This window comes from Ziziphus jujuba, chromosome 2, assembly GCF_031755915.1.
Source record: "Ziziphus jujuba cultivar Dongzao chromosome 2, ASM3175591v1".
In the NCBI taxonomy this organism is placed as follows: domain Eukaryota; kingdom Viridiplantae; phylum Streptophyta; class Magnoliopsida; order Rosales; family Rhamnaceae; genus Ziziphus; species Ziziphus jujuba.
The window spans coordinates 9850995-9876865 of NC_083380.1; the positions used below are offsets into that span (position 1 = coordinate 9850995).

Sequence of the window (25871 nt, forward strand, 5' to 3'; positions counted from 1 at the left end):
ATAGAAGTTTGGTTTAGGAAGTTCCAATTTAAGTAAGAAGCAGAGGGGCAAAGTACTCATAAGTGAACAATCTAATAAAAAAGCTAAACTACTGAGTTGGACCGAACAATTATTGTAGTAGAAGTTTCTGTGCTACACGAAAGAATGAATGAATGGATTTGATGGTCTCTCTATCTTAACAGGAAGTTGTGGTGGGAATGAAGATATGGTTCCAACTTCCAAAGCACTATCTATCGTCAGGACAGATGGATTGTCATGCTGGACCTAATAACACCATAACAGCCATTGCTTCTCATCTTCAATCACTTAATTACAAATTTATACACAGTCAAGCAAATTCTGAAACCATTGCTCTCTAATTAACTGAATTTATTAGCATATATATATATATATATATTATTCTCAGATCCAGTTTCTTGAACTAAAATAAAAATTAAAAAAATTAAAAAAAATCCAGAAACAACATGCATGCATTTACAGACACCCTTATTAGCACTGGAAGATGCCTATAAAGACTTATACTGTTTCTAGACTTTAACTTTAGCCTAGGATTCTTTGTAAGAGCCTTATTGTATATATATTCTTGTCATGGTTTTGATAAGGGGAAATCTATGTGTTCTTTAGCCTGAGATTTGTTACATAATTTCTCCACATATGCTTCATATAACAGTGTCTCATCTAGAAGCCAAATTACCAAAAACTCAATTAAATTCTCCTCGCCTTTCTTTTCGAACTTTCTTTTATATTTCCTTATTTAATGTTATTAAACATTTGGAAAATGTTAATGTTGCTTTGGTTCAAGGAAAAAAAGAAAAAAAAAAGAAGAAAAAAAAAAAGAAAAAGAAAAAGAAGAAGTGTAGCTAGCACTTATGGGAAACAAACAGTGATAAAAAATTTCAGTTCTTATATGCATATGGGTTTCCGAATTGGGGAAAAAAAAAAAAAAATTCAAATGTAATCTGAGTTGTTGAAGAGCAATCAACTTCAATAACCTGGCAAGTTCTTATTGGGGCACTTAAATTTTCCATATTCTTTGTAAGAAATTATATTAAGAGAGTGTTGCTTCATTATTTCATATGGATTGTTCTCAACAGCCAAGCAGAGAACTTTAATTCCAAAGTTCCCATCTTAAGTAAGAGCAGATGATAAAACTAAGCAGTGAACAATCCTAATCAAGTTAAGTTTATCCTTCTTATTCTAATCAAAATACTACCTGGTGGAATATTCTATATTTACATATGTCATGCTTGCTGAAACATAGATATTATTCTGCTATTATCCATATCCAATTTCACTCCTTCAGGTTGATGAAAGCATAAAAATATATAATTACTTAACTCTATAAATGCCAGCTTTGCTTTTGGCACAAATGCAAAGATCAAATGTAATTTGAACAAGATCCAATCAACTCTGTAGCTGATCAAGTTCTCCTAAATTATTCTTCAACGTATAGTACTCAAATATTAAAAAACTAAACCAGGAATTATTTGAAAATGGAAAATTCCATAAAGAAGAGGAGAAACATTTTCAAAGATGGTCGTGAAGATGCAGAATTGAAATTTGATTTGCATAAACTTGGCCTACTAATATACCTTGACTTACACGAAGTGTTGCCAACAGTCCACTGAGTAATAGTCCACTGATATTCCATCACAAACAGGGCCCAGTTTTTGCTGAGGAACTGAAAGCAAAATAAAACTCCTTAACATACCTGAATGAGTTGTTTTACATACCTGAACATGTAGATGTTTCTGAATTAACATCGATCAGCCTCAAGTTCTGGATATGAGCAACCTTAGGCCATTCCTCTCCCTTTTCCCTTTGGCATTTTTGTCATAAAGTGGACACAAATTGAAAATCTCCAACATCTTCAAATGATGAAAGACTTATCATTTCCTCAGGCAATGATCCCAAACTGTCACAGCTTGAAAGATCAAGTTCTTGACGTGATGAGAAGCTTTTAATCCACCCCGGAAGAGATACTAAATTTTCACATAAAATAATTTCAAGCATCTGCAGGCTGGTAAGGTATTGAAGTCCACTGGGGAGATCCACTAGTTTTGGAAGCTCACACAATTTTAGAGAAAGAAGGCTTTTGAGGGGTTGCCACATAGAAATTGTATCAACATCATTGAGAATTTGGAGTTCCTTGCAGTTATCAATCTCTAAATGTTGAAGTAAGTTGAGATGTTGAATTCCTGGACATAGAGACTTCAATCGTGGGCAGATATGGATTTCCAGCTTCTTAAGAGAAGTGAAGCTTTTCAAGTCGTTGGGGAGACACTGTACATCCTCAATGTAATGAATGCGGGGAGTTGTCAATAGGGAGAGTGGAGAGCAGGAAGAAGTTGATGATTGTGATGGTTGAACATTTGGTCTTGCAGCGCTGAGGATTGTCCATTGGAATGGTATCCAACTAGTATTACTCAACTCTATACGTTGGCTAACAAATGAAAAAAGTGGCATGCATGTCAAGCTTGGGCAATCTTTGATAATTAACTCAATAGACAATTAGGAAATGTGGGCAACATGTGATCAGTCCCATTGATAGATGAATTATCATTATCCTTCCTCCACCATCCCTTTAGGTTACGCAAGTCATCCAACAACAGTTTTCTTAGGGAAGGAAAGAATATTAAAGGTGATGAGCGAGACAAGTTGTTTGAAATATACTCAAGCGCGTCCAGGTATATTAATTTAAGTACCTTAAGAGAAGGAAATTGATGCAGTGGAGGTAGATGTTGGCATATGAAACATTCCTGTAAGCACAACTGTTACCATATTTATATGCAAGTGAAACCAACTTGGAAATCTGACACCCTCATAAAACCTCAAATACATATCCTTGAGATTTGGATGAGGTTGGAGGGCCCCCAGTTGCATTTCATAATCCACTGCCTCTGTTATATCAGCAACAGAAACCGAAATCCACCATAATTCTAGGGATTGAAGCTGCTGTTTTTCTTTCAGATTTGCAACCTTGGATTGTACTATGGCATCTTTCCCATTTCTCAACTTTTCAATTCTCAACTTCCCTCTCAGGTTTTTCAGTCTCATTTATTCATCCAGCTCCCCACTCTGATGCTCAGAGTAAAACTTTGATAATATACAAAGATTAGTCAATTGACCTAGTCCACATGGCATATAAATCAGATTGCAGCACTTCTCAACTTCAAGACTCCGGAGTTTGTTTAGTTTATTGACGTCTATAGGCAATACTCGAAGATAATGGCAAAAGTTGAGCTTCAATGTTTGTAAATTATGCAATCTGGTGATACAATTAGGTAGTGCCTCAAAATTATTTCCAGAAATATCAAAAGATACCTCAAATGCTTCGACTTACCAATAGAATTATTCCCTTCCTTTATCCAGAAATATTGCAAACTCAATGTGCGTAAGAAATTCAAATTTAAAGCGATTGCATTGCATGTTGTCTCGTCAAATTCTTCACGTACCCACCATTGCACATTAGCACTAAGAATTGCCCTCATCTTTTGAGCTTGGATCAGCAAAGGTATTGTCTTAATAAACTGAACTCATAAATGACACACGGCGTGTTTTTCAGTCAATGAATTTTTTATTTCTATTTAGCATATCATAATATGTTTCTATTACTGACTTTGCAAGATCATGCACTAAGTCATGAATTTTGCATGTTGTTACATTGTCCTCATCACTTTCAAATTCTTCAAAAAAGGATCGCCAAAGTAATTGTTTAAAATACTCGTAACCCACATCTTCCAAACAATCACTTGGATATGATATCTTAATAAAACCTTGTGCTATCCAAGGATTTATTAGCATTTGTACATCAGTTTCATAATCTTTAGGAAATAATGAACAATATGCAAAACAATTTTTCAAATTTGTAGTGAGATGATCATAACTCAATCTAGGAGTTGGTAAAATACCATGCTCAGTCTCAGATATTTTTGAAAGCTCTTTTTCACTAAATGAGTACCATTATGTTGCTGGATTTTCGAAACGCAACATGCCTCCAATTGTTCTTATTGCAAGAGGAGTTCCACCATACTTGTCCACAATATGCGTTCCAATTTCTAAAATATTGGAATTGATCTTTTACTCTTGTCCTTGCTCCAAAGCCAACTTTTTAAATAGAGTCCAAGATTTCTCTTTATCCATGATTTTTAAGTCATATGGCTGCATTATGTCTGTAATCCTTGCAACAACTTTACTCCGAGTGGTTACTATCACTACTTCCTTCCACATCATTTAATGGTAAGCTTTTCAAGTTGTGCCATTTCTCAAGATCTTCATTCCAAATATTGTCGAGTACAAGAAGATACCTTTTTCCATTTATTTGATCGTGAAGAAATTTCTGCAATTGTTCCATCTCCATATATTTTTCTAGTATCACATTTGCTGATTTAATGATATTTTTGACAAGTAATTTCACATCAAAATTTTCAGGGGCACAAACCCACAATCTAAAATCAAAATGTTTTCGAACTAGTTCATCATTAAAAACCAGTTGGGCAACTGTGGTTTTTTCTAATCCTCCAATACCGACAATGGGAATGATAGATAAATTCTCCTTAGCTTTGGTATCCAACAACAAGCTCTAAGATAGCCATCCTATCATCATCCCTACCGATCACTTCTTTCTCGGATACCAATGAGTGAGTATGGTTCCTCAGTCTATTCACAATTTTAGTCTCTGAACGAAGCTCTTCTAAATTCAATTGAATCCTATCAGATGCAATTGCAGCTAGTTTCTTCCTCACTTGTTTTATATTCTCACCCATTTTGACCCAGAGAGCAAGTTGGTTGGAGGATGAGAAGAAAGTGTGTTCCTGCTTCACCATGTTGTTCCCAGGCAACAGTCTCCGTCTCAGAGCTTCAGTAGTAAGTCATCCACCAAGTCATCAACATCAAGAGCCGCTTCTTGAAGCCTCTGAATCCAATAATTGACTTGATGATTATGGTTCTGCTTGTTCTCAGCATCACGTAGTACAGCTTTGATTGCTGAAACTGTGTTCTCGAGTTGTTCAAGCTCATCCTTTACACCCCACGGCAATCCTATTTCTTGGATGCCAGGAGAACCCAACATCCTAAGAATCCCCGTTCTGCAAATGTGAAAGAGGGTAGCATCTGCCATTTCGCTAGAAAGAAAGCTCAAACAGTTGAAAGCTTTCAAAAATCAAATGATACTGCGTTGTGAACAGAACAAGCTTTCCTCGGCAATTAATGTCCCAAAAAAAATAAAAAAGAAGAAAAGGATTTTTAATAGAATAACAGAGAGTCTAAAGTGACACCTATCTTTTTCTTTTCCTGTTTGGTCGATTCCTCCAAAGACCAAGAAATTAAAGATTCTCCTCCACTGTCACTCACTACCTGTTCCCTTCTTATTGAGTCATCCTTTTAAAAGAAATTGCTTTATAAATTAGTGTTACTTTTTCTAAAGGAAAGATAGAAAAAGGGAAGATGAAAACTAATTAGTTTAGTAGAAAGAAAAAAAAAAAACAAGACATGGAAATCAAGACCATAAAAAGCAACTTCATCAAAACTATTGGGAATGGAGAAAGGAAATTATTTGCAAACCGAATAATAAAAATTGTTATGATAATCTATAAAATAAACTTTGATTCAAACGGTAAAATATATGCATAAAAATGATTTGTTTATGATTTTGTTTTTTCTCTTTTGACACGAGTCCTTTTCTTTTGGCATCGCTTTGTGCAATTCTTCCTCTTTAGAAATATATATATAAGCTTTTTCTTCTGTTTTATTTATTTTTTTTTGGGGTGTTATTCGTGATTTCTTTTCTAATATTAGTCATAATTTAATTTTAGGAATAAATGGTTGCTAGCAATTATATGGGGAAAGAAAGTGTGAACAAATTTTTATTACGTGAAAAAAAAAAAAAAAATGAAGACAGAAGAATTAGAGAGTATGTACACATAGTACAGTTTGAGATAAATCAATATCTACAAAAGGCCTAATTTTTAACATGTATACATTGTGTGTGTAAATAAACCTTGTATTAACCATCACCTGGACTTTGTTGCAAATATAAGATAATCACATTCACCCATCACGCCCAGGTACATACGATTCCATTCTTGTCAGCAGAAGCTAAAGGTTTTCCAAGGCCACTCCATGAACAACACAGCACAGAGGCAGTGTGCTCCTTGAGAGTACCCACTATATCAGCTTTAGATATTGACCAAATATATACAGTTCCATCCGCAGATCCGGCAGCAACATAGTTGTCATCTGGACTGAGACAGGACCGGCTCCAATTAGACGATGCTCTGTTTCCAGCGGCTCTTAGGGTGGCACATACTTCCAACGACCGCATATCAAATATATTATGTATGTTGTCCTTCCCACTGGTTAATACTGCATTACCATTTCGAGACAAAGAGATGGATGTAACTGCAGATGAGTGTGCAGCTACCTCACTGAGTAACTTTCCTGTTTGAATATCCCACAGACGAAGATTTCCATCAGCATGACCAGAACATATGGTTCGTCCATCCATACTGAAGCACAGGGTATTGCAATGGCTGTAAAATATGATTGTGTTGATGCAGTAACCTTTTTGCAAATCCCATACTTTTATGGAACGATCATAAGCTGCACTCACAACATGGCGACTTGAGACTCTGCTTACATCCACAGCACAGACTTTATCCTTGTGCCCTGTCAATGTATGATGAACCCTCCCTGAGTTGACATCCCAGACATATAAGTTGTTTGAACTGCTAGCTGCAATGATCCATTTATTATCATGGGTAATGCTAAGATCAAGAACAGAACCAAGGCAACCGTATAGTGTCCGACTTAAATTGCCAGTATTAGCATCCCACGTTTTGATGGTCCGGTCCTGTCCACCAGTTATCAATTTGCCAGAATTATACTCAAACAATATGGAAGCACATCCCCCCTCATGGGCATGGATCCTATGTTTACATTGAGAGGGAACATATGATTCCATAAAGTACTCTGCACCGTCTTCACTTCTACGGACCACACCATCCACTTGCTGCCTGGCAAGTTTTTCTAAACCGCTTGCCTTAAGCCGTTCAACCATTTCTTCATAAAGTGCATTTGCCTAAATTTATAAAAAGAAAAATTAGTTAATCTGTAAAAAAATATGAAAATAAATAATATTCTCAATGATAAAAACTAATGCAAAATCATGCTAAATATACACTGTACTCAACAATCCACTTTCTACTCCAAATTTAAGGCAACTCTTAAATATATGGATAAACTATAAAGTGCTACATTTTAAATGACGACATTAGCAATTCAATTTTTGGGTGAATCATGTTTTTTTATCTGATGAATCCATAAGTAAAACGTTTAATTCTTTTTTTCACACCAACAAAGACATGAAAAACATCAATTAATATCTAACTATAATAAATTCTAATTTTTCATACTAAAAATATTAATAATAAAGTACCTCATTAAGCCGTTCAGCATCCTTCATCTTTTCCAACATCCAGCGATCAACTAACATCTTATTTTCAGCTTCAGCATTCTTCGCCTTAATAGTAATCTCTTCTAGTTGTGCTCTAATTTCCTTGTTCTCGCTTAGAACCAAATCCAAAGCTTTAAACTTTTCTTCTAAGTCTGCCTTTAATTCATAGCATTCATCCCTGAAAAATATATCAGAATCAACCAAAGAAAACCTCAGACCTAGCATCTCCCTAGCTGTTTAGGAGCACTAACCAACCTTGTTTGAGTTAACTTCTCTTGCAGATCAGATATTGCTGCTTCTTTCTCTTGAAGTAAGGCCTTAGAAGATCTGGACTCAGCCACTTCCACCACAAGTTGCTCGGATAAACGAGATTGAGCTTTGTAACATTGCTGGAGCTCCAATTCTAGATTTTCCGCTTTCTCTTTCCATTCTGATCCCTTCATACCATTCAACAGTAATTCAAAAACCATATCCAAAACAATTAATATGACAAAAGAAAATTCAATTACAAGTATCGCATCGAATCACAACCAACATCCGTGATACGGTATGTCAAGATGCTCAAATTTAGAACAATTTCTAAAAATGTCACTATCGCTATGTCAAGATGCTCAAATTAAGAACAATTTCTAAAAATGTCACTAAGTGATGATGAACCCGTATACCCTCGTGCTGGTGCTATAGCCTTTTTTCCATCTAGAGCTAGGGAGATGTTGAAAAAGGCTATCAGTCTATCGCTGCCAGCAATGAGTAAGGAAGTTAAAAGTGCTAGATCTAGAGCTAGCAAGGTGATTCAAAGCTAACTCTTTCCTTTAACCCTACCAGATATCCTCCTGTTGTAGGAGAACCAGCAAGGGTATATTCTATGAATTAGAAGGTTAAGAAGTGAAAGCAGACAAAGAATCCTAGTAAGAAGGTTAGGAAGAGAGAGGTTCGACAAGTATCATCAAAACTAAATAAGAACCGACAATAAGGTCTAACCACGAAAGCCCATCAAAAAAATCTTTTACACACTTAAAGGGGCTCATTGTTTGATTCTAGCACACTCATGAACATGATCAAATTCAACTCTCTAAATAGAAGCCAATATCATGAACTACACATAAGGCAATTCAACATTATTTTACATTATATTCCAAAACATATTATAACGAATTTGCAAAGTTAACAAATTGCTTAAAACTAGAAGTCCAAGACATGGTTGAAGAGAGAGGACCTGAGAAAGGATAGGCTTGGACAGAGCAATAAAAGCCGGAGCATGAGCACCTTCTTCAAGCAAATGCCGCTTCCGCAGTGCCTTCAATGCGTGCTTTATCGCATTCCTCGCTATTTCATCCTGTGACCTGAACAGTAATTACACATCAAAAACCGCAAAACCAAAAACAAAATAAACAAAAAAATAAATAATTTGGTTGCTCAGAAATGCAGGAAATAAAAATTACAAGATTTTCAAAATCAAAATCTCACAGTCCAATTGCTGGCATAGTTTAATCGAAGCATTCGTTGTTCCAGAATCAAACTAACATAAAAAAGGCAAAACCTTTTTTTTTTTTTTTTTTTTTTATGATTCCTCCAGTATTATTTTCTCGGCAGCCAAACGGGAAAAAGAAGAAAAAAAAAATTAAAAGCAGCGAAAAAGATGAAGTTTTTATTTATAATAGGAATAAATTTATACTTACATGTTGATGGAATTGAATGGTCTGCGAGGGATCGGACGTATTAGGTTTAGCGAGGAGGACTATGAATCGTGCTCTTGCTTCAAAAACGAGCTTCAAAAACGATATTGACGTACAGGGATACTTCTGGAACGTTAAAAATTTGTCATCCATTTTTTCTTTTTCTTTTTCCTTTTTTTTTTTTTTTCATTTTTACCTTTAAGTCCATCAAAGTTATTCAAATTACATAATTAGTGATATAATACGGTTAGGAACCGCTACCCAAATCTGCGAATTCCGTAGTTTGAATCTCACTCCAATCACAATTTTTTTTTATAATTTTTATTCCAAAGTCCTGCAGTATATATATATATATATACATATATTTTTTTTTAATAAGTCACAACAGTTTTTCTTCTTTTTTTTTTTTTTTTTTTTTTTTTTTTTTTTTTTTGGGGCGAAAGTCCAGCTGTATTTGACTTACTTCAATTCACGTTACATTCTATGCATATAAAATCGAAGATAATCGAGAATCTCCAAAATTAGATTCTAAATTATTACATTTATAAAATATTTCAAAATTGTAGTATTAATTTATTTTTTATCATTTATCAATTTGCCCTTGTGTCACAAGTTCAGATAAAATCTTCTTAGATAAAAAAGGAACTCAGATAAATATCTGTTTTGATAAGGTCCAAATAAAATTAAAACGGTAGAGCTTTTGTTTTAAATAAATTCTAAGAACCCGTTTCAAATCTTTTTGCACGGAAACAGTGTCCACCAAAATAGAATTTAGTCAGTGTCTCTTCAAAATTTTCCAAGATATGCTTTTTACTTCATGTGATTAAGAACATATTTGAAATTTTGAACCTAACAAAAAGGAAAATAAATAGCAAACAAAGAAGATGAAAAAAAAAAAAAAATTAAAAAAAAAGGGGTAGTCCTTTGGAAAACAATATCTTTTTTATTAACAATGAGCTTCATTTCCTTCCAATGATGGAAAACAAAGAGGTTAGAGTTCTTTCCACTAACAAATAAAAGGACAACAAAACAAACCCCACCACCAATATCAAACTCTACAAAGCCAATGACATAGTTATTATAAAACTTAAGAACACCATAATACCCATTCTGAAACCCGCAAGTTTTTCTTTTTGTTCAACCTGAAAAATAAGTTAGACCCCCCCAACAATTTCCTGATTTTCCCTGTTGTATACCTTTGTCCCCCTCCAATGAGCACCAACTTTTCTACTCAAAAAATTACCCAGCTCGAATTCTATCCAGCCAATCAACACTCTTCCTTGCTTTCTCTAGCTGTAGGTCGATGCTTTTTCTTGATTTCTCATGATACTCCACACTTCGCCGTGACTTCTCCATCTGGTCAAAAGAAATTCTAAACTTATCTAACTTGTCCATGTTGTTAAACTTGTATTCGTTTGTTTTCAGCTTGTCAGGCCTATCAATGCTTTTCCTTGGTTTGTCTCTCCGGTCAGTACTCTTCCTTGGAGCCTCGAAACAATCAGTACTTCGTCGTGAATATTCAACGCGATCTGTGCTCTTCCTTGAATTAAACCTTCTTGAAGGTGATTTTTCAACAGTAAGTATGAACTTCTTGAGATGCCTAATATATTCTGGATAGAGTTCTAAATCACAGTGATTTCCACCTTTGAGCCATAAAGGTTCATATTTCTCTTGACACAGTTCCCAAAGTTGCTTTCCATGAGAGCAGTCAACAACTTCATCAGATGTTCCCTGATAATATTTATATCAGAGGAACTAAATCAAAGATATGACTTTAATTGTATACTGTAATGGTGTTGGCTATGACTTTAATTGTATACTGTAATGGTGTTGGCCATGTGTTGCAAGAGTAGACACTTTCGTGCCAACATCTAAAGTATTCTTTCATTTCCGCAATGCATGTTATGTGGAGTTACTCTTCATAATCACTTCATTCACATGGCATTTTACCCAAAAAAAAAAAAAAAAAAAAAGGGCTTTATTCACATGGCAAATTATTGAATATTGAATACTTACATGTATTACCAGCACAGGACATTTTACCAGAGGGATTTTATCAATGTTCTGCACATCAATGCGAAATAAAATTCAGATACCAGACCATGAAACAAATTTGTTAACCGTTGAATGAAATTCATCTAAAAGAGTTGGTAAACAGGAATTTGACCTTATATATGTCAAACCAGTATGTGCGCTTCACAGGATACATGACTCTTAGACCTGATAGTATGGGACTATGCAGAACAACAGCTCTTAGACGAGGCAACCGGGCAGAAAGATCCACAGTAGGTCCACTTCCAACAGATTGACCATAAAGGATTATATCTTCCTGCTTAGCACCATAGGTTTCTTCAAGGCACTTATATGCAGCTTCAATATCAGCATAAGTATTCTGCTCACTTGGCTACAGACAATAATCAAAATGGGCATTCAGATAAGATTTCCATTTCGATCCTAACAAAAATTTGATTAGGTTGTCCACTATAATGATTCGAAACAACTAGAAGATTGTTCTCTTATCAGTTACCTTCCCTGTTGACTGCCCATAGCCAGAGTAATCATACCTACATAAATGAAGAAAAGGTGACTGAGAATTTTTTTCTTTTTTTCCTTATCTGAAAATTATTGTTCACTTATATCGAATAGGACCACCAATTAAACACGTCAAGACAACCAAAATTAATAAATAAACATGTCAAAACTCATTTTGCTGCTCCCACAGAATCTCCAAAACACCAATAATTTTCCTACACCTCTTTCAAAAGCAATTCTAGGAAAGAAAATTTAAACCATTTCAAATTATAAGATTGCATTTGAAAATTGAAACCTAGACAAGTCTAAATGTGCATCTGAGGTGATATCAAAATTTGAACATATGTAGGACAAACAATACTATGGCTTATCTTGTTTAAGCTGACTGAATGCTATTTCAACTTTTACATTTTGCCCATTATGTTGCCATTTTAAGTCAAATAATGACAACTTCATTTAGCCACGTAGCAAAGCAAGAACAGTCCAACTTTCTCTTTTTCTTTCCAATAATGAGAAATTCCAAAACTAAAGGACAGTTAATTTAGTGACATCTATGAAGAAATAGTTTCTTAGTCACCAAGAAAACCACCACGTCATTTAACACTAGTAGTCTTTTCCTTCCTTTCATTCATTTGCTAGTCAACCTTTGACTCATCACCATAAAATTAGTACAAATCATCATAAAAGAAAACAAAATAATTATTCTAGGAATAACTAAAATGCCACAGTGCTTCGTGTGTGCATGTACACATGCACCTAGTGAGGACGTAGGTACATGTGCGAATTATGAAGGTGCATTTTTATATGACCAATGGCATACAAGATAGATTTAAACCTTACCTAACAATTGAAAATTTTATTGAGCAAACTTAAGATCCTTGCCTTGTAACCTCAAAGCCTAAAAATCTACTAGTCCCACCACACCTACATTTACTTCACCTGCTTCTCATATTCATTAATAAAATCTTCTTAACCTGTTAAATAGTAGTACCCAAAAACTGACAAGAAGACAACTGATATGGTTAAAACATATGTTAGATCTTATCTACAAATGGCAAGTATACTGTAGATATCCAATTCCACAGATAATTTCTCATATTCTTTCTGATAATGAGACATTCCAAAACTCAAGATCAGTTACTTTAGTGACATCTATGCTAAACTAGTTTCTTAGTCACCAAGAAAACCACCACGTCATTTAATACAAGTATTCTTTTCCTTTTTTCATTTATTTGCTAGTCAACCTTTGACTAGTCACCACAAAATTAGTACAAATCATCATAAATAAAACAAAATAATTATTCTAGGAATAACTAAAATGCCACTGTGCATACATAGGTATAAGTGCGAATTATGTAGGTGTATTTTTTTACGACCAATGGCATACAAGATAGATTTAAACCATACCTAACAATTGAAAAATTTTATTGAGCAAACTTAAGATCCTTGCATTGTATCCTCAAAGCCGAAAAATCTACTAGTCCCACCACACCTACATTTACTTCACCTGCTTCTCACATTCATTTATAAAATCTTCTTAACCCATTAAACAGTGGTAACCAACAACTGACCAAGAAACAACTGATATGGTTAAAACAAATGTCAAATCTTAAATGGCAAGTATACTGTAGATATCCAATTCCACAGATAATTTTCTCATTTTCCTTCTGATAATGAGACATTCCAAAACTCAAGACAGTTGCTCTAGTGACATTTATGCTATGATAGTTTCTTAGTCACCCAGAGAACCACCATGTCATTTAATACTAGTATTCTTTTCATTTTTCATTCATTTGCCAGTAAACCTTTGACTAGTCACCACAAAACTAGTACAAATCATTAAAAAAAAAAAAAAATTATTATTCTAGGAATAACTGAAATGTCACTGTGCATTGCGTGTGCATATATACACACATGTACTTTGTGAGAACATAGGCATATGTGCGAATTATGTAGGTGCATTTTTATATGACCAATGGCATACAAGATAGATTTAAACCATACCTAACAATTGAAAAATTTTACTGAGCAAACTTAAGATCCTTGCATTGCATCCTCAAAGCCTAAAAATCTACTAGCCAATCACACCTACATTTACTTCACCTGCTTCTCATATTCATTCATAAAATCTTCTCATCCCATTCAAAGAGTGGTACCCAAAAACTGACAGAAAGACAACTGGTATGGTTAAAGCATATGTTAAATCCTATCTACAATGGCAAGTATACTGTTGATATCCAATCCCAAAGATAATTAATAGTATAAAATACCATGTCCCTTATTGGGGGCTTCTACCTGAAATAGTTTCCTAATCACCAAGACAACCGCCGCGTCATTAATAATTGTATTCTTTTCCTTTTTTCATTCATTTGCTTGTCAACATTTGACTAGTCACCAAAAAATAGTACAAATCAACATAAAAATCAAAATAGTTATTCTAGGATTACTTAGATGCCTAACTCTATTAGACCGTGCTTTGTAAATTGTGTGTGCATGTACACATATGTACTCGGTGTGTATGTTGGTATGTGTGTGAATTATGTACGGAAGCATTTTCATATGACCAATGGCATACAAGATAGATTAAAACCATACCTAACAATTAATAAATTTTACTGAGCTAAGTAAAGATCCAGACACTGTATCCTCAAAACCCAGAAATCCACTAGTCCCACACCACCTTCATTTACTTCACCTACTACTCATATTTGTTTATAAAATATTTCTCGTCGCATTAAACACTGGTGCCCAACAACTGACAGAAAGGCAACTATTATGTTTAAAAGTATGTATGTTACACCTATCGCCAAATGGCAAGTATACTGTAGATATACAATTACCCATTATCATTAGTTAGGCTAAAGTACCAAGTTCCTTATCGGAATTCATAAGCTACGAAACTTTCCACAAACAAAAAATAAATAAATAAAATAAAATAACCATACGATAAATTTTCCACAATCAAAATATTCACTTCCCAAATCAGACCATTAACCCCGAGTAGTCTACTTGGGAAATCATGCTATTTGAGGTGCGAAACAAACAGATTGCAGATCTGTTTAGAAAAACTAAGACTAGCTAAATGCGATTCCTCATCCAGTAAATAATCAACAATTTTAAAACTTGCTGCATCTCATACTACGAACGCAGACTCCATCTCCTTTCATCAAGTGAAAGTCCATTAACCAAAAACAGCAATAAAACGAAACCAAAAGTTGCATTTTTTTGTTTTTTTTCTTCCTAATCTAATTCCTAGAAGGCTAGAACCTCAGTAGGCCACACCCAAAACTACATACTTTGAGATAACCAAAAAAAAAAAAAAAAAAAAAAAAAAAAGCAGCTAAGTCTCCCAAATGATTACGAATACGCTCACAAGACAACGAGAAAACCCATTACAGACAAAAGCAGAAATTAGCAAAACAAAAACAAAAATCTTCAAAAAATTGTGAAAAGGGTAGAGAGAAAAGAAGTACCCCAACAGATTGACACGCAAATGGAGGCTCAACTCGACGAAAAGCTCATACATTTGACCAATGTCGGCTGCGTTACCATGAGAATAAAGAAGAGTAGAGGTGGCCAGAGGGTAACGAACATAAACGGCCACGATCTCATTACCACGGCGAGTGGGAAGCTTCAAGACGTCGACGTTTTCACGGTGAGGAAAAGGGTCAAGAAGCAAAAGTCCAGTGGCTTCGTCAGTAATCACTTTGTATGAAGGTGGGTTTGGTGGAAAGAAAGCGAATTTCGCAGCCATGGATGAAGTAACCCCACCCATCACTCTCCTCTCTATCTCTCTCTCTTATTTCTCTCTCTAAAAACTGTGAGGGAGAGACGAAGATCTCTCTCTCTCTTTCCTCTCTTTCTCTCTCTCTCTCTCACCCTCTCTGGGTCTCTGTGAGGCTCAGAAGAAACTTGACATTCCTGTTGTCGTCTATTCCATGCTTTTTCTCTTTTGCAGATGATGTTTTTTTTTTTCTTTCTTTTTTTTTTTTTGGGTCTGTGTTTTTTGTTTTTGTTTTTTGTTTTTTCCAGAGTGAAAGAAAAAAGACCGAGAAAGAAAGAAGTGTAATGTGTGTGTGGAAAAAAAGAGAGACTATTTTATGATTAAAGGGGCAAAAATAAAATAAAATACAGATCCTCTTGGTTCTTTTTCTAATCCATAAGCTTTCTTTCTTTTCAGGGCTACGATATTCTCACCATTAAGACTGTGGTCGTTTCCACGTGGTTCACTTCTGTTCTATCATTTTTTTTTTCTTTTTGTTCTTTTTCTCAAGTTTTGTTTTAGTATTGGAAATTTAGATAAAAGATTTTTTTATATTTATTATTATTATTATTATTATTATAATTTTTTACTTTGCTAGAAATGTTATCATTCAGTTAAATCTTAAGTTCCACTTCTGCTTTGACCAAAATCATAATAATAATTAGTGGTCCAGAAGAAAAGGAAAGAAAATAATCTTATAAAAACAAAAATTATTTTACATATAGAAGAAAAATGCTATATACATGGCAGATGTTTAAATGGTAAAAGTTTATTGCAAAAGAAAATGGCAAAGAGTTAAACTAATATTATCTTAATTTTGCTATTATACGACTATTCAATATCTATTTGATATAACTAATAAAAGTAAAATATTATTGATAGAATTTTGTATAATAAATTTTTTAAAATAAAATTTTTATTAAAAATTAATAAATATTTAATTGTAAATAAAAAATATATTAAATATTCATTGAATTTTTTATATAGATTAAAAATAGAATTTTTTTTTAAAAAGTTCAAAATTTAAAACTTTCAAAAACAGTTTAAAAATTTATTTTTTGAATAATAAATATTTATTAAGTCTTATCAAATATTTTTATTTTTATCAAAAAAAAAATTTTTTTTGATAGTCAAATAAAGCCTTTGAGCCAAAAAAAAAAATTATGCCAAGCAAATTTTTAGAATTTATATGTATAAATTTATTTTTAATAATTATTATCAATGGACCTATATAACATTTTATATTTTAAATGTTGTTTAATAGAATTCATTTTTCAAATTAAAAAAATTAATATATTCACTTAAAAATTGTTATATGATCAATGATTATATTAATAATTATCAACATTCTTTGTCGAATAGTAAAATTCATTTTTTTATGAGATTTTTTTTTTCTTTTCCCATTTAAAAGTCATTACTTACTTTGTAACCAACTCCAGTGATTTTACAAATTATGAAGGTAAGGATTTAAAATTAAGTTTACAGTCGAATTTAATGTATTAAATGACTTTCTTGCTCCTTATTGAATGGGGTTTGCTCTCTGTACTTTTTTAATTGACGGTTGTGACCTAACCTAACGTCAGTGTATGAATATGCCGCTTGGTTTACAATTAAACAAATTCTTAAAGTCAGTTTTATTACCCACAAAAAAAAAAAAAAAAAAAATCTTAAAGTCAGTTTTTAAAATTAATTTACACTATATAATTGTAATATGTGCCTTCGGCGGATAATTCAACAACTGTTTTATCATACAATATCTTGAAAATTTCCATTTACTGATTAAATATATTTATAAAATTATAACGAGGAGAAAATAGATATAAAAAATAAAAAAAAAATAATGGCATTTTAGTTTTTCAAATTTTATAATACTCGCTCACTTGGTTTACAGGTTGTCCCATTTGGCTGCTCGTGTCCCCATGATTTCGAGCGCCACCACTTTCGGCATTTTCAATGACAATTATCTCCCCCATTTTTCTACTAATTAAAAATTAATTAAATAAAATAAACAGATAAATTTATATTAACGAAGCAAATAATTTTATTGATTAAATATTTTTATTTATATTCATAAAAATATAAATTTAAATTATATTAAATTAATAAAATGGATAGATTAAATAATTTTATTTATATTTATGAAAATATAAATTCGAACCATATTAAGATGTAAATTTTTTTAAATAATTTATAAATTAAGTAAACTGATAAAAACAAAAAATACAAAGATGAATTGAATTTTGTCCAAATAATATGTGAATAGAATTGTAATTTACTTAGGCACCGCACAAAGTTACATGATGAAGTAGTTTTAACGGCTCTGATTGCTTGTAATTCTTTCCGTACAGTTGGGACCCACGTCAATAAACATGACTGATAGCAAGAATCAATCCCTTCTTCGAGACTTTGATTGAACGTGCGAAGTGAAATTGAGAAATGCAGTTGAGCTGCCTCTGCAGCTATTTAATCATTTAACTTGTTTCTCATATCAACTATCAAGGATTTTGTATAATTTTTTTTTTCTTTTTGTAAAATCGCTTTTTTATGACTAAATCATAAATATTTTACTCGAACTCAATGGATTATAACCCACGTATGATTAAAAAGTTATTCTAAATATCCACAATACTGCTTCTTTTTCTTCTTCTTCTTTTTTTTTTTTAAATAATTTTTTTAATTTTTTTTCCTGTTATTAAATTATATGCTGAAAGTATTCTCATAACTAAGTTTAATATATTGGTGGAATCTTGTAGTCTGTAAGAAATGAAGAAAAGAGAGATCGATTCAATTCTTTATTTTTACAAATAAAATATATTTTTATCTGAAATTATATTCATCAATGGAAATCAGAGACTGAAGTCTCAGGACTTATCTGCAACTCTACTAATTAAGCTCTCTATTTAATACACCACTCAGCTGGGTTTGAAACCTGCTGTTGCGCTGGAAAATTAATTACAATATGCTAACAAAATAATCATAAGAGTACTAAAGTTGTTAAGTTATTTATCAAATTTATTTTTTAAAATAATATAATAATATTTAATTAATTTATTTTTTTAATTTACAAAATCATTAAAAAAATTAGTTTTTATGTTTAAAACTTATTTAAATATATCAATAAATAGTATTTTAACATATATTATTTAATACATATTTTGATATTTCGATCATTATTGAAATAATATAAAAAAAAAATTATATCCAACTTCATTATTGTTATTTTTTTTATAGTCATAAATCACCAGAGAACCAAAAAAAAAAAAAAAAAAAGCTTTTAAATTGTCAAAAAGAAAATGAAGAGCAAACTGACAGACTTTTAAATTATTTTGTAGTTTTTGTTTATAAATAATAGAAGGTTGGAGCTACTTACAAATATACCTGTACACATAAAAAATAGAATTTCTTGTAGAAAGAGCAGCGATTTGAAATGGTGGGATTTGCGTGGGAATGTGAAGGCCTAGAGCACACCACCAGCACAAGTCATTGAAGGTGACTGTACCTAAATCACATAAGAATGTGAGGAGTATGTTGGTGATGATGAAGACATTTCTCTTGAGACTATAAGAACCCCCACATGTCCCCAGTATATAATATCAAACTCATGTCTCACACAGAAAACATAAAAACCTTTTTTTCTTTCCTTTTTCTTTTTTTTTTTTTTTGGGAACATGGGCTTCTTTCTTTTGGGTCCTGAAATTGGTTGGGATATGGGCTTTTGCACTACTGATCCAAAAGTAAAGATGGCTCTCATATTCTCAACAAAGGAAGTGGATTGTTTTGGATTAGTTTTCTAAACCATGGCATATATAATTTTAGAATAGATTCCTATGTCCTACCTTCTTGCATTGCATTGTATAAAAAATTTATTCTTAACCAAAATTTGTCCATATTTTCATCCTTTTACTGCTGCAATCAAACTATTAGTAAGGGCCCCACTCCTGATCATCACCACCAAATTGGGCAGATCTTCCTGATGATGTGGTAGCTTCAATTGGAAACAGGTTTGATAATGTTTTCCTCATTATTATTATATTTTTTTGGTCTATATATAATTTCTTTTTTTGGGTGGGAAAGTCAAAGTTCTAAGTGGAGCCAATACGCAATAATAATGACCAAATGCAGAGGTTCTCAAGGACCAGAAACACATATATTTAGCTGAGAGGCCCAGAGCAAGCTATTCATAGTTTTAAAAAATTATTTTATTACTTCTGTGCAATGTACTACGGCGTATTACATTTTGCCATGTGGAATTGTTTCCTTAGTCAGAAGGGATAGAAAAACGTTAACGTTTTGACAACAAACCAAATGATCCAGATCTTCTATTTGATTGTTTCAATGACAAATATTTAAGAACACATTAAAAAAGAAAATGAAATAAACCAAATGAAAAAAATATATATAACAACTATTTTTAAGATAGATGTAAGATTCCATTTATTAATACATGAATGAATGATTGGTGGTTTTTGTATACAAGCATCAAATCTTTTAAGCAAAAGCATGCAACTATTCACTCTTCTATAATGTCATTGGTGTTTTGGGGAATCATAGCCTTTTATTCTAGTTGTTTTATTCAACACACTTTTTTTTCACGTTAGAATCGTTAGACCAACGTAGAAAGGGTAAATATGGGTATGATTTTTGCTTTTTAATCATTTGAATTCAATAATTCACTTTTCTACGTTAAAGTAAAGCCAATGCAAATACTTGCCTGATCAGGGAATCTTCCTTTTCTACACATCACTATCTTCTCTGATCTTAGAACCCTCCAACTCAAATTCTCTGTTTGAAAGCTTTCAACACTTCGAGCTTCCTTTTCAGGCAAAAATGGCAGAAATTATCCTCTCCAGCGTTGCTGAAGGGATTCTTGGAATGTTGGGTTCTTTTGCTGCTGAAGAGATCATATTACTGTGGGGTGTAAAGGATGAGCTTGAACAACTTGAGGACACTGTTTCAACAATCAAAGGTGTACTCCTCGATGCCGAGAAGAAGCAGAACCATAACAATCAAGTCAAGGTTTGGCTTCAGAGGCTTCAAGAAGTTGTTCTTGATGCTGATGACTTGGTGGATGACTTATCTTATGAAGCTCTGAGAAAGAGTCTGTTGCCTGGAAACAACAACATGGTCAAGCAGGTACGCACTTTCTTTTCCTCCTCCAACCAACTTGGTTTCAGGCATAAAATGGGTCACAAAATAAAGGATCTGAGGAAGAAACTGGCTCCAATTGGAAATGATAGAATTCACTTGAAGTTGGAGGACCCATCATGGAGAGACTAAAGTTGTGAATAGACTGAGGGACAATACTCACTCTTTTGTATCCAAGAAAGAAGTAATCTGTAGGGATGATGATAAGATTGCCATCTTACAACTTCTGTTCGATACCAAAACTGAGGAGAATGTATCTATCATCCCCATTGTTGGTATTGGAGGTTTAGGAAAAACCACACCTGCCAAATTTGTTTTCAATGATGAACAAGTCCAAAAACATTTTGATCTTAGATTGTGGGTTTGCGTCTCTGATAATTTTGATGTGAAATTACTTATTGAAAGGATCATTAAATCTGCAAATGTGGAACTTAATGCAAATAAATAGATGGAACAATTGCAGCAAATTCTTCGTGAAAAAATAAATGGAAAACGGTATCTTCTTATACTCGACGATATTTGGAACGAGGAGCAAGAGAAATGGGACTACTTGAAAAGCTTATTGTTAAGTGGTGCTGAAGGTAGTAAAGTAATAGTAACCACACGAAAGGAAATTGTTGCAAGGATTACAGGCACAATGAAGGCCTATGGCTTAAAAGCCATGGATAAAGAGAAATCTTGGGCACTATTTACGAAAATAGCTTTGAAGCAAGGACTAGAGTCGAATATCAGTTCCAATATTTTAGAAATTGGAAAGCATATCGTGGACAAGTGTTGCGGAATTCCTCTTGCAATAAGAACAATTGGAGGCGTATTACGTTTAAAAAATCCAGAAACGGAGTGGTCTTCATTTATGGAAAAAGAGCTTTCAAAGATACCTCAAAAGGAAGATGATATAATTTCAACGCTTAAATTGAGTTATGATCATCTTCCATCAAGCTTGAAACAGTGTTTTGTATATTATTCTTTATTTCCTAAAGATTATGAAGTTGATGTATAAATTCTAGTACAGCTTTGGATGGCGCAAGGTTTTATTAAGATATCAAATCCAACTGATTGTTTGGAAGACGTGGGTTATGAGTATTTTAAGGAATTACTTTGGAGATCCTTCTTTGAAGAAGTTGAAACAGATGACAATGGCAATGTAACAAAATGAAAAATGCATGATTTAATGCATGACCTTGCGGAGTCAATAATACGACCCGAGTTTGATAGGCTAATTGGAAATACAGAACCTATTAACAGTAAAACACGTCATATGTTGTATGGATATGGTTTTTCTTCACTACAAGAACTTCTACCTTCATTGGTTCAATCTAAAAAGATGATGACGATTCTTAGGCCTAAAGTGCTTTTATTGATGTCATCTTTTATGGCTACTGATGAGTCAACATGTGATGCAATTGCTTTAAGTTTGAAGTTGTTACGCACGTTGGATTTGCAACGTGGAGGTATTAGGAAAGTACCTAAATCTATTGGTAAGCTGAAGCATTTGAGATATCTTGATCTCTCTTTTAATGTTTTTGAGGCGCTACCAGATTGTATCACCAGATTGCATAATTTACAAACACTGAAGCTCAACTCTTGCAATAATCTTCAAGTGTTGCCTAAGGACATCAAGAAACTAATCAACCTCCGGAGTCTAGAGATTTATTGGTGCTGGAGTCTGAAATACATGCCACGTGGAATAGGTGAATTAACAAGCCTTCGCAAATTATCAAGGTTTATATTGAGTGAGGACATGAGTTTTTCCTCTAAGCATCAGGATGGCGGCGGGGATGATGAATTAGGGAGACTGAACAACTTGAGAGGGATGTTGGAAATTGAAAACTTTAGAATAGATGCAATCGTACAACCAAAGGGGGCAAATTTGAAAGAGAAGCAACATCTTCGATCCTTAAGGTTAAGTTGGATTAAAGATGTTAAATTGGAAGAAATAACAGAGGAAGTGGCAGAGGGATAGAAATGCAACTGGAAGGCCTCCAACCGCATCCAAATCTTAAAGATTTGTATACTGGGAGACATCAGGGTGTCAGGTTTCCAAGTTGGTTTGACTCGCTTACAAATCTGGTAACATTGGAATTATGGAACTGTTACAATTGCCAACGTCTACCGCCACTGCATCAACTTCCTTGTCTTGAGGAATTGTGGCTAAGTGATTTGGATGCTCTTGAGTATGTTTCAAAGGATGAGTACTCGGCTTGCTCATCATCGTCATTTTCGACTTTAATATTGTTTCCTTCCCTAAAAATGACTTGCGTAATTTAAAGGGATGGTGGCGAAGGGGTGATAGTTCATCTGTCACAGCGAGTAGTACTCATGATGATTGTATGTTGCCCATATTCCCCAATTGTCTTTCTAAGTTAACTATCAACGGTTGCCCAAGCTTGACATGCATGCCACTTTTTCCATATGTAAGCCAACATGTAGAGTTGGTATATACCAGTTGGAAACCATTCCAACAGACAATCCTCAGTGACAGTAATGGCAGTGCAAGACCCATTAATGATCAACCATCATCATCATCATCATCATCATCATCATCATCATCGTCATCGTCATCGTCATCATCGTCATCAACATCTTCCTACTACTCTCCACTCTGCAAATTGACGTCTTTGGTTATTCATAGCATTCATGATCTACAATTTCTCCCAGATGAGATGAAAAGCCTCACTTCTCTCAAGGATCTGAAAATCAGTGGGTGCCAAGAATTGAAGTCTCTGTATCCGGGTATTCAGCATCTTAACTCACTTCAGAATTTAAGAATTGGATACTGCAAGAAGCTCAACATGGATGATGACGAAGCCCATACAATTACCATGTGGAAGAAACCTCTCAAAGGGCTCCACACACTGTCGTTTTATCGGCTTCTGCAACTACTGGATCTCCCAAATGGCCTTCAACACCTTACCAGCCTGCAGAAACTGGAGACTAGTGATTGTGAAAATTTAGTTTCACGTCCGGAGTGGATTAAAAGCCTCACATCTCTTCGAAACCTTGAGCTTTCAAACTGCCCCAAATTGGAATCATTGCCTGAAGAAATAACAAGACTCACCTCTTTACACACCTTGAAGATTAGGAAATGTGACAAAGTGAAAAAGAGGCCTAAGATTTCTCATATCCCAGACTTGCGGATCCATTGATGACAAAAACCTTTCTGCAAGTTCAGGTACCTAAAAGGCTCCTTTATCGATCGTTGACCAATAGTGGTTTTCTCACTTCCTAATTAATTTTAATTTTCAAAAGTTTTCTGGTTTTTCTATTTGCAGGATGCTGCGGTCGATGCATATTCATGAATTGAATGTAATATTGATAATTTCTTTAATTGTTCTAATTAGTATATTTGGTCTATGCATTTGTGTAAGAAGATATAATTAACTAACTAAATATTAATTTTATTCTTTTCTTATTTATTTTCGTACGCAGCACATTTTATATGTATGATTGCTTCACGTGTATGTCAGGACCCGTCCAGAATTCCTTCCCCGGAACCCTAGACAAGCCCTGATCCCAGGGAAATATCACCGGACCCTCCAAGGAAAATCCGGCAGAGCCTCCCCTAAGGGATTTACTTACCACAAACTACCTGCACTGAAAACACACTTCTAAAAACATCCCCTTATTCCTCCCACGTTACTACAGATTGGTTCCACAAATTTCAGCACTTCAAATAACAACAGCAGCAACCCAGTGCATAAATAACAACTACACGTCCAATACAGTATACAGAGCATTATACAACAAATGTGGAATTTATAAAATGACAGATCAGAAGTAATACATGACAGTGAGGAAAAAAGGGAAGAAAAACTTCTTGAACCTTCGGCAACGAACTGAGACGTTGAGCTCGCCCCGGACAATCAACGTCTCCAACCTGGACCTAGGGGAACGGAATTTAAGAGTGTGAGATGCTAATCATTTCAGTGAGTGACCCTATCTACTGTACACCTTTAATAATAATAATATAAAAATAAAGGAATTTAATTAACCAGTACCGAACAATTAAATAATAAATAAATAAACAATTGAAGTAATACTTTCTCTCAAAACCCTCACTATTCACTCCGTTGGAAATGTTCCCCTTTTAAAACATTTTCACAAAACCCGATATTCGTACCTCCCGAAAACCAAGGGACCAAATAATTTAATAAACAACAATTAAATAAATAAATACCCCAAATATAAATAAACTGCAATAAATTATAATAAATAATTTTAGAACACCTTTGGAGTTTAAAACATTATTTGCAATTTACACCGACGCACCACACCATATACCAGTGATGCCCTCCGATACCCAGCGTCCCGAGCATCGACTGGCGGGGGGTTAAAGAGAGAAACCTGCAACGGTCACTTCGGCGTCCCGACAGTACCGCTGCTGAAACCATCACCCGGCCAAGGAGGGGGGCGGCTGTGCACAACAATAACCTTGCCTGCCCACGGTCCAATGGCAACTCACGGGTGAAGTAATAACCACGCGCTAAACCACATAATAACCGCGCGCTACCACGTGTCCATACACCATACACCAGAAGACCAATACTGTATGAGTGCGTCTAAAAATAAACATTATTAACTAACCGTACTGTTTTTCCAAAATTACCGTGGGAAATACATTAAATTCTCACACTTACCATCCCACATATTTTTATTCAATAACCCGGTACGAAACATTGATAACCAACAAACCACAATTTCCTCGAAGTACGAGATGCAACCATAAAAATACCGCGGGCATAATTTATAAAATTTAAACCAATATTTTCGTAAAATATTTAACCCAATTATGCCCGAAAAATCATATTTGAAACCACGTACAATTAATACCGAAACATACTTTGCTCATGCATAATAAATAAATTATACCACAATAAAACCATAATTAAACCACACCACATGAGCATAATTTAAATACTAATTAAACATAATTAATTGCCCAAAAATGATATAAAATCCAGACACAATCAATTACTGAAAATACTTGCTCATGTGTAATAAATACCATTTAATCACAATAAAATAATAATCGGGAATTTCTTAATGACCCCAAAATTTCATTTAGCACCATTGGGTAAATATATATATAAAATAATATTTTTCCCGATTGTATTTAAAACACGCCACATGAGCACCAATTACAGATATCAAATTAATACCACATAAATACAATTAATTACCCCAAAAATATTTTTAAAGGTGGGTCACTCACCTGGAGCACGCAATTAAACCATGATCCACTACGGGATCAATTCCACGACTCACCGGTGCTCCTAGAACAAAATTCACAGACAGTCAAATA

At 33.8% G+C, this 25871-nt stretch overlaps 3 protein-coding genes across 4 annotated transcripts; 1 reads left to right on the plus strand and 2 right to left on the minus strand.

Moving 5' to 3' along the window:
• Positions 1-5836: 5836 nt before the first annotated feature.
• On the minus strand, positions 5837-9289 carry LOC107418248 (autophagy-related protein 16). 2 transcript variants are annotated; one of them, XM_016026934.4, is made up of 5 exons: positions 9133-9289; positions 8670-8796; positions 7709-7890; positions 7436-7631; positions 5837-7078 (listed from the first exon to the last, which is right to left on the minus strand). In XM_016026934.4, coding segments are annotated over exons 1-5 (1530 nt in total). In that variant the 5' UTR covers positions 9135-9289; the 3' UTR covers positions 5837-6055. The 2 variants fall into 2 exon arrangements, with proteins under 2 accessions (XP_015882420.1, XP_015882419.1); XM_016026933.4 differs by lacking the exon at positions 9133-9289 and adding an exon at positions 8921-9074.
• A 763-nt stretch (positions 9290-10052) lies between these two features.
• LOC107418261 (uncharacterized) lies at positions 10053-15788 on the minus strand. Its single transcript, XM_016026949.4, has 5 exons — positions 15135-15788; positions 11657-11693; positions 11297-11533; positions 11146-11193; positions 10053-10860 (listed from the first exon to the last, which is right to left on the minus strand). The coding sequence occupies exons 1-5, from the start codon at positions 15434-15436 to the stop codon at positions 10369-10371; spliced, it is 1116 nt and encodes a 371-aa protein (XP_015882435.1). The 5' UTR covers positions 15437-15788; the 3' UTR covers positions 10053-10368.
• A 4463-nt stretch (positions 15789-20251) lies between these two features.
• On the plus strand, positions 20252-21569 carry LOC132800709 (disease resistance protein RGA2-like). Its single transcript, XM_060814946.1, has 2 exons — positions 20252-20557; positions 21018-21569. Exons 1-2 carry the CDS (start codon positions 20252-20254, stop codon positions 21567-21569), a joined length of 858 nt encoding a protein of 285 aa, XP_060670929.1.
• Positions 21570-25871: the final 4302 nt, after the last annotated feature.

What these genes read in the sequence shown, in the direction of transcription:
- LOC107418248 (XM_016026933.4), bottom strand. An exon ending in GAGAAGTTAACTCAAACAAG is followed by an intron (nt 7,632 to 7,708) that starts GTTGGTTAGTGC and finishes TATATTTTTCAG; the next exon opens with GGATGAATGCTATGAATTAA. An exon ending in ATGCTGAACGGCTTAATGAG is followed by an intron (nt 7,079 to 7,435) that starts GTACTTTATTAT and finishes TTATAAATTTAG; the next exon opens with GCAAATGCACTTTATGAAGA.
- LOC107418261 (XM_016026949.4), bottom strand. Translation starts at nt 15,436, where the DNA reads ATGGGTGGGGTTACTTCATCCATGGCTGCGAAATTCGCTTTCTTTCCA. An exon ending in ATGGGCAGTCAACAGGGAAG is followed by an intron (nt 11,534 to 11,656) that starts GTAACTGATAAG and finishes TATTGTCTGTAG; the next exon opens with CCAAGTGAGCAGAATACTTA. An exon ending in GTCCTGTGCTGGTAATACAT is followed by an intron (nt 10,861 to 11,145) that starts GTAAGTATTCAA and finishes AAATATTATCAG; the next exon opens with GGAACATCTGATGAAGTTGT.
- LOC132800709 (XM_060814946.1), top strand. Translation starts at nt 20,252, where the DNA reads ATGGCAGAAATTATCCTCTCCAGCGTTGCTGAAGGGATTCTTGGAATG. An exon ending in ACAACAACATGGTCAAGCAG is followed by an intron (nt 20,558 to 21,017) that starts GTACGCACTTTC and finishes GCAAATAAATAG; the next exon opens with ATGGAACAATTGCAGCAAAT.